General features: G+C 41.1%; 1 protein-coding gene across 2 annotated transcripts in view; it reads left to right on the forward strand.

Moving 5' to 3' along the window:
- CCL19 (C-C motif chemokine ligand 19) overlaps positions 1-847 on the forward strand; it is a 1,895-nt gene extending 1,048 nt beyond the window's left edge. Inside the window, exons 3-4 of one of the 2 annotated variants that reach the window (XM_027839437.1) lie at positions 221-314; positions 520-847. In XM_027839437.1, coding sequence (XP_027695238.1) covers positions 221-314; positions 520-609 — 184 coding nt within the window. In that variant the 3' untranslated portion in view covers positions 610-847. Of the gene's footprint in view, positions 1-220; positions 315-514 lie in introns of both variants that reach the window. The other variant, XM_027839438.1, reaches the window with a different exon arrangement.
- Positions 848-9,457: the final 8,610 nt, after the last annotated feature.

Genomic DNA, 9,457 nt, shown 5'->3' on the forward strand with positions numbered 1-9,457 from the left:
AAAAAAAAAAAAAAAAAAAAAAAAAAAAAAAAAAAAAAAAAAAAATTCTTTACTCACGAACTTCACCCACTCCGGCCTCTTGCAATTTCGATTTCTGACTCTGTTTTGGTTTCTGGCCTCGTCCCTACACCTGCCCGTACCTCTGCCTCTTTATCAGTCTTGGGGGATGCATCTGCCAGCTAAAAGGTAGTGCTTACTTCCTTCCAACCTCTGACCCTAGGTTCACTACACAAAAAGGTTACCAGCTCTGTGCTCCCCCTGACCGGCTTTGGGTGAAACGTCTCATTAAGAGACTGGATAAAAACAATTCCCAGGTAAGCACCTTCCCATCCAGCTCTCAATACTAGTCCCACCCCTCCCCAAATTCAATCCAAGTCCCAATTCTCCCTTCTTCCCACATCTCTCAAGTCTCCTCCCTTTAGTAACATCAAGCGACCCTCAGGGACCTCCACTGACCCCCTAGTGACCTTCAATGACGCCCAGTAACCCCAGATCATTCTTCCTCTTCCTTCAGTACAGCCGCAACTGCAGTTAGTTTTGGGCACAGGACGAGATGAGGAAAGAATTCGGCCATCAGGATGGAAGTATTTGATCCAGCAGCCTGTATGAGAGGAGGTCATGATGCCCCAGGATTGACGAGGAAAGAGAACCCAGGACTCAGCTGCAGCCTGGAACTGAGATGGGGTTGCTGGTTGGGGTGAGGGGTGGGGGGGGGGGGAAGAGGACGAAGAGTAGTTTATGAAGTGTGAGCTTGAGTGTGAGTGTGAGTACTCAAGGCTGTCCAACGCAGGCTCTGGGGCCATTTAATAAAGGATTTGATGCTGGAAGTGGAATGACTTTAAATAAATCACTTTTGCTCTCTATATCTGTCTGTCCATGTGTCTGTCCTATGGGTTAAAGTGGTGTGCTGATAAATGTTTAACAAAATGTTTTTCTGGAAAGAGCTGGACACATTTTTATGTTTAATCTACATTATTAATATTTTCTCCATCACTTTCTTAAGTCTAGATGGTCACCAGAACAATAAGTCAAGCCCTGATTTGTAGTATTTGCTGATTTCCAAGGTAGAAATACTCATACTGAAAATTTAACAATTGACTTTCCCAAGCCAGTATCAGCTGGCTCTAGCACAAGAAGAAAGGAATATAAATAGAAGATGTGGAAGAATAGAGTTTTAAGAGCTGATTTGAAGAGAAAGGACTGCAGAAAAATCTTATTTTTCCCTTTGGCCCTGACATTTCTTACTTTGTAAAATAATTTCTGGCACTACACTCAGCAACTGGGATGAGTAAAATATTGCTTACCTGGGAAGCAGGCAAATATTTGAGGAGCCAGACTTGGAGGTAACCCTTGAAAAGGTCTATAGCCTAGCCTCATCTCCAGGGCAAAGTCTGGAAAACCAATACAGAGTGACCTTATTTTCTCATTGACCAAGGCAGCTAAGAGATAGCTTTAGCTGCACTGAGGATAGAATGGAGAAACCAGAATTCTGGGGAAACCAAGATAGACATAGATCTGGGAATGGACAGAGTCTTCTAGAACTAAGAAGTCTCTATGCGGCGCTTCTTTCCAAAGCAGCATATCAATTAATCCATGTGCATTTTTCCAATTACATGTAAAAATGATTTTTAACTTTCATTTTTTAAAATTTTGAGTTCCAAATTCTTCCCCCCCTCCGACCCTATACACATTTATTGAGCAACTATTATGTGCCAGGCACTAGATAAACAAAGAAAAATTAAACAAATCCTGCCCTTAAAGAGCTTATATTCTACAGGGCAATGGTTCTTAACCTTTTTTGTGAACCTTTGAACCCCTTTGGCACTGTGTGTGCATTCTCAGAATACTGTTTTTAGATATATAAAATAAAATGCATAAGATTGCAAAAGAAACTAATTATATTGAAAGTAAGGTGTAATTTTTTTTTCCACATCCAAGTTCCTGGACCTCCCAAAATCTAACTCCAAAGGGTCTGCGGGGGCCTCAGATTAAGAACTTCTGCTATAGGGAGATATGACATGTACACTTAAAATTTTTAGCCATGTCTGATTCTCCATGACCCTATTTGGGGTTTTCTTGGCAAAGATACTAGAGTGGTTTTCCATTTCCTTCTCCAGCTCATTTTACAGAGGAGGAAACTGAGCAAATAGAGTTAAATGACTTGTCCAGGATCACACAGCTAGTAAACATCTGAGGCTGGATCCTGACTCTAGACCTGGCACTCTATCCACTGTACCACCTAGCTGCCAGTCTAACACTTTAAAAATAATAATAATCACCTTGTATTTATTTATTTGGTACACTTATAAATATATACCAAATAAATAAATACAAAGTAATGTTGGTGGGGATTTGGAAAGGCATCATGTAGAGACTTGAACAAGCTTTGAAGGAAACTAGAATTCAGAAAAGGTGCAGGTATAGATGTAATGCATTTGAGACATGGGTGACAGTCGGTGCAGAAGTGCAAAGATGGGTGATAGAGTGTCATGCATGAGGAAAGGTAAGAAAGCTAGCTTGACTGGATTGTGAAGTACCTGAAGAGAAGTAATAGGCAATAAGCCTGTTAAGGTAGATTGGCGCCAGGTTGTGAAGGGCATCAAATGTTCAACAAAGGAGTTTGCATTTGAACTTATAGGTAATAGAGAGCCACTGGGATTTAATTGAGAAGGAAAGTGATATGGTTGAAACTTTGCTTTAGGAAGAGAAATTCTGTATCTCTTCAGTGTATCTGAAATTAGCTGATTTCTTTAGAGTTTTCACCCCCCACCCTTTACCTGGAGACTCCTCATTTTGTCATTTCTTGCACTATACTCATCAAAAACCGGGCTGAGTAAAACCCTGAGGATGATTTTGTTTAGTATGAAATCCTGGGCAGAGAACTGTACTTAAAAACAAAAAACCTGGGTTTAAGCCCCAGCTCTGACATTAACTTGCTATGTGATCTTAGATGAGTCATTTAAACTCTCTAAGCCTCAGTTTTCCTCATGGGCAAAATGGGATTGATACTCTTTAGAGTGCCTAATTCTCAGGTTTGTTGTTGTTGTTGTTGTTTTTAACAAAGAAAGTATTGTAAAGCATTATAGAAATATAAGCTACAACAATCTTCTAAAAAAATTGTAAATTTAGGGGGTACACCTCAAACAAACAGAGGTAGATTTATTAGAATGAATTATGAATATTGGGTATTTTAAAAGTCATGGGGGGCAGCTAGGTGGCGCAGTGGATAGAGCACTGGCCCTAGAGTAAGGAGGACCTGAGTTCAAATTCGGCCTCAGACCAGACACTTGACACTTACTGGCTGTGTGACCCTGGGCAAGTCACTTAACCCCAATTGCCTTACCAAAAATAAATAAATAAATAAATGAATAAATAAGTCATAGGAAATCAATGAATGTTACTTTTCAAATTCAGATATGTCAGAAATAATATGTATGACTTTGAGGTCTGCAAATCTCTTTCCTTACAATAACTCCATAAAGTAATCATGTAAATAGCAATAATTCCTAGCATGTTTATAGTGTTTTAAGGCTTACAAAGCACTGTTTACTAAAAATATTATCTCATTTGATCCTTATAACAACCCTGGGAGGTACGAGCTATTATGACTCCAGTCTCAAAGAAAAGGAAACTGAGGCTTACCACCTTTTGGTCAATCAACTTGCCCAAGGTCACACAGAGGCTGAATTTGAACCCTAATTGTGAGGTCTTTCTGACTCCAGCTCCAGTAGTCCAGCACTCTTATCTACTATGCCAGGTAGATAGCGTAAGTAGTATTATCCCCATTTTAAAGATCACGAAATGAAGGCCCAACTGAGTGAGATGGCTAACACGCTGAGTGAAAGACAAGATCCACAGGGCAAAACATTGTTTGTTGTTGTTGTTCATTTGTATCTGACTCTTCATGACCCCATTTGGGGGTTTTCTTGACAAAGATACTGGAGTGGTTTGCCATTTTTTTTTCCAGCTTATTTTACAGATGAGGAAACTGAGGCAGGTAGGGTTAAGTGATTTGCCCAAGGTAACACAGCTAGTAAGGGTGTGAGACCAGATTTTGAACTCAGGAAGTCAAGTCTTCCTGACTTTAGGCCCAGCTCTCTATCCACTGTGCCACTTTGGGTTGAATCTAATAAGATGAAATTTAACAGGAAAAAAAAATAATAAGCTTAAACAATCAGTTTCACAAGTACAAGATAGGGGAGGTACAGTTAGTAATTCATCTGAAAAATAGCTGGGAGTTTAGTGGACTGCAAGCTTAATATGAGTCAATAGCATGAAGAAGCAGCCAAAAGAAATAACACAGCCTTGGGGGGTTGCATGAAGAAAGGCATATGGCAGCTTCCAAGAATAAGAAAGGGATAAGCCTGCTTGATTTTGCTTTGGTCAGACCATATATGGAGCATACTTTGTAATTCTGGCCACCACATTTTATGAAAGACCTTTATAAGCTAGAGAGTGTTAAGAGTCAGACAAAGGCAGCCAGGATGGTGAGGGACAGCAGTGTGCTGGAACCAGATCCAACTGTCTCTAGAACACCAATTGTTAAGTTTTCAGTGTGAACCTTCACCCTTCAGTCATACCAGAGCTTGATTTATTGTTTTGTTGATTGTGCAGACCTAACAACGTGCTAGAAAAAATGTTAATAATTCAGATTAAACTTAAAAGTGTGTTTTTTGTGCAATTCTCCCCCCCCCAAGAGCTGGTTGTTACACATTTACTATCATACCCCTATATGCCATATAAAGATAATGAGGATCAGTCTAAGAATGAAGAATTAAACTTTCCACATCACAGGGATTAGGGGTGCGGTGCCATCCATAATCCGGAAAATCCGCGTAAAATTTTTTGGTCTTCTCCTCATACCAGAAAAGATTGAATTTTTTCTTTTCCTGTTTTGGGGTGTTTGCCTTATTGTAAAAATTTGGATTAAGGATTTGGTCATAGTCTCTACGTCATCTGCTGGCCTTTATGTGTTGTCTTTGGCTTCGGCAAAACTCCCCCAAAATTCCCATTCAATTTATCTTTCTTTTTTTTCTTTTTGGTGAGGTAATTGGGGTTAAGTGACCTTGCCCAGTCACACAGCTAGTGAGTGTTATATGTCTGAGGTCAGATTTGAACTCAGGTCTTCCTGACTCCAGGGCTGGTGCTCTATCCACTGCACCACCTAACTGCCCTATCCATTCAATTTCTTGTGCCAACACATGATATATCAAAACTGCAATGGGGAAAGTTGCGATGTGAAAGGGATAACTGTAGAGCCTGGAGAAGAGTTAGAGGAACATGGCAGCATGGTAGATGATCTTTAGATATTTGAAGGGTGATCATATAGGAGAGTGATCATATACTTATTCTGTTTGAACCTGAGGTCAGAACTGAGAACAATCAGTGAAAGTTTCAAAGAGGCAAGTTGCTGCAGTAATTTAGGTATACCTAAGTTTGTCCTTAAGCAACCTTCACCCTCGCATGCACCTGGGTCTGTTCAGTTCTGGGGGCTGATGCCACCTGGGGTTATTTTCTTTACCCTGACTTTTACCCCAGAGAAATATAAATGTAGGGAAAGCTCTCTGCACATGTGACATGATGTATCCTGTAGGGCTCAGAGGAAAGAAGGATACATTTCTACCATCTTTTTTCCCTAACCTTCTGAACCAATGGAGATTTTCATTCCTGTCAGGAGGGGAAATAGGAGATGGAAGACAGAAGCTGACTACTCTCCTCTCTTCTCTTCAGAGAGAGGAGGTACTAGGCTAGAATTATGTCTATATGTTTCCTTAAATGTTATTAGGTTAGGGGATGTGGTTTTTGGGTTCAAGCTAAATTTCTGATTGCTATTCATGAATGGGGGAAGGAAGACTCTAAACTTATATTCAAGGTTTGACTCCTTTCCCATTCACAAAGAATGCACACAAAGTAAATAGCAAAGAAGCTCATTTATCTAAGTTGATAGCAAAACAGAAATCAGAGAAAGTATACATAGGAGAGTATATACCAGCCAATACACAGTGAAAATGCTCTCCCACCAGGAGCAAGGTAACTCAGCTCTGCCAAGAGAGAAAGTTCTGGAAATTCCCTGAAGTCTCTAGAGCAGCAAGCTGGGGATAGAAGCATGATGAAGACTGCAAATTCCTCTCATGTCCAGTTCTTCCCAGAATCTTTTCTCCCTTCAGCAATCTGAAGTGGGGTTAGCACCATCTATCACCTCTCTTAAAGCTAGAATCTAGGAGAGTCCAAAGAGATTCAAGAGATTCAAAGAAAGTTAAGAGATGTGACAAATGAAAAGTCCAAGAGACCATAGTTTCTGGGTAATTAATAATCAATTTATTAATTATGGCTAGCAAATAATTAATAGATTGAGGTCAGTGGCTTTCTCTTGTAAACCAAAGATGAACCTTGGGGGCCCCTGAATGTTTAAATATCCTTGGAAAGTGGGTATTCCCAACAGGAGGAAATCAACTCTGATTGGTTAACAGTTAACGAGAATGAATATTGTAAGGAGACGTGGGCTTCGTATTATAATGAGGGGCTGGGGGATGTGACTTGGATCTTGTCATTTTTGGACAAAGAGATTAATCTCCACACCCAGATCATTCCACCTCCAGCAATCTATACAAAAGGATCTAACTTCCACCCAGACCACTTATGCAGTTGAACAATGGGTCAAAATTCACCTGGATGAGATGGTCTTTGCCTTTTAATCAGAATTAAGCTTTCCCAGTTGGGAAATCCCCAAAATTGAGAAGAATGTTAACCCAATCTCATCATCAGTCCTGTCCTTCACAAGGACTAGACTTTGAATGAGAAAATAGAAAGGGAAAAACTCTGAATCTCTTCTCCCCACCCCATGGTAATAATCATTTCTCTCAGAAACCAGAGCTCTCTTCTCTCACCCTCTTGCTAACTTCCCTCTGCTCCACACAAAGATGTAGAAAGTCCCATGCCAATGGGCTTCAGGATTTGGCCATATAAATAAAGCTTATATTGGAACTCAAAATTTTTAAAAATGAAGAATTAAAAAAAATTTTTTTTTGTTTACATGTAATTGAGAAAAATGTAAAAAAAAATTAAGCTTAGGTATGGCTCAAAAAAACCAAAAACAAACTAGTAGCAACTCCTACAAAGGCACTCAATGGACAATAGAAATGTTGGGTATGAGATAGATTAGATTAAATTAGATTAGATAAGATTAAATATTTATGAACAATTTACTATGTATGCATCAGGCATTGTCCTGGGTGCTGACAATACACATAAAGCAAAAAGGACAGCTCCCTCAGGAGATTGCATTCTAATGGAAGAAGACAAGATATAAAAGGTACCTGGAAAGTGTATTGGGGAAGGCTATACCTACACCAGGGCAAGATGGAAGAGTCCAAAGAATCAGTCCCTGAGTCTGTTTAGGAGTAAGTACAGCTGGCATGGGCACTTCCTAAAATGGAGGTTCCAAAGATAGCTAGTATTTTATCTTTCACAGAAAATGCAAAAGACACAAAGGACTCACAGGTGCCCGTGAACGTAAAACACTCAAGTAGCATCTTTGATTTCCTCCTCACGAGATAAAAACACTTTGTGAGACTGATGAACAAATCATTTTCATTAACCTCCATTTGAAAACTGAGCAACTCACAATAATAATCTCACAGCAAAAAGAGGGGTAGCAGCAGCAACAACAGCATCAATGGGAGAGCGAAGTCCAGTTCTCTTTCCCATCTAGCTGTATCACGGCTTTCGATTTTCAGCTGCATGGCAATCATTTGTTAAGGGTACTCTTCTTTACGAGAAGCTCAATGCCAAGGAAATCTCCCTCAAGGTAGGCAGTGCCTAAATTGTGGAACTAGGGAACTCTCCAGCCTTGGGATTACCCAGGTGGTGCTGCCGAGGAAAGCCCCCTTTTCCCGTTATAAGGCTAGATTCTGGTATCACTCAACCTATGAAATTCAGAATTCTCCCCCATATATATGTGTGTGTGTGTGTGTGTGTGTGTGTGTGTGTGCATATACATATATATATACACACACATACACATATACATATATATGCATGCACACACACATACACATATAATATGCTTCTGCTGTATCACCACTGCTTTTCCTGGGGAGGAGGGAGAAGAAAAGAGAGAGAAATCCCTTTTTTGTATCTTTGATGTCTTTTGCTGCATTCCAGAAGAAGGCACAGGAAAAAAGGCAAAGAGGGAGGGAAGGAGGGGGAGAGAGAGAGAGAGAGAGAGAGAGAGAGAAACTACTGGGATGAACTCATTTTTATTGACCCTAAAGAGGAACAGACAATCATTAGTTTTCTGTATCACAATGGCCCAGACCCGGTAATCTCATCAGGTGATTTGCCTCATCTACCACCACCCACTCAGCGCTTACATGGGTTAGACTGCAGGAGAAACTTCCTAACAATTAGAAATATCCAAAAATGAAATGGGTTGCCTTGGAAGGTAGTGAGTTTTCCTTCACCAGACGTGTTCAAGCAGAGTTAGCATGACTATTTGTCAGGTATATTACAATGAGGATTCCAATTCAGATATGAGCTAGATTAGATGACCATCAAGGTTCCTTCCAACCCAAAAATGCTACGAGGTCACAGAGTTGGAAAGTACTAAGGTTAGAATTTGAGCTTGTATCCCTTGACTCCAAGTCCAGCACACTTTCTTCCAAATCACCTCTATAACCCACTTCCTGTCAAGAAATATGATGGCCCAATCTTTGGTTTTGTGCGGCTGTTTTCAGAGATACTTCCAGGGACCTGGACGTTTTCAATTCTTCCAAGGCGGTATGATCTAAGGAGAGGTGTTTACTCCTTTCCTGACCTGTGCTCTGGTCTGTGAGTGACCACAAGCAGTCTTTACAACCCTGGAACTCTGAGGAGGGTCCCGCTCTGCCTCTGGTGTGCTAGTGCTCCCCCTTACCCTGCAACTGCCACCCAGGATTGCAACCCAGATCTGAGTATAGGTGAGGCAACAGATTCCTGCCCCCAGTGCTAGCAAAGAGACCCCTGTAATTTCCTTCTGAACAGCTGTTCGACCCCCTTACCCTCTGTGGGTTGAGAGCTCTGGAAGCAGCCACTGCTGCGGCTGATTCAGTGGTTCCTAAGTCCTGTTCTTGGTTTGCTGGGGCCAGGGCTGTGCTGGTGCAACCTGTGCTGGACTGTGCTCCTCTCTCACCCAGGTGCAACAGACCTTCTTGCCAACCTTCTAAGTTGTTTTTGGAATCTGTGGGCTGAGAGGTCTGGAAACCTCTATTGCTCCCAGGGATTCAATAGCCCCAAGGCCTGCTCCTGATTTGCTGGGGCCTGGTCTACACTGGTGCTGCCTGCACTGGACTGCGTTCCTCTCTCACTCTGATGCAACTGACCTTTCCTGCCAACCTTCTAAGTTGTCTTGGACTGGAAAATTGTTTCATTCTGTCTTTTTGTGGGTTCTGCCACTCTAGAATTTGTTTAGAGTCATTGT

The sequence above is a fragment of the Vombatus ursinus genome, unplaced genomic scaffold, assembly GCF_900497805.2.
Source record: "Vombatus ursinus unplaced genomic scaffold, bare-nosed wombat genome assembly UNPS02014832.1, whole genome shotgun sequence".
Taxonomy (NCBI): Eukaryota; Metazoa; Chordata; class Mammalia; order Diprotodontia; family Vombatidae; genus Vombatus; species Vombatus ursinus.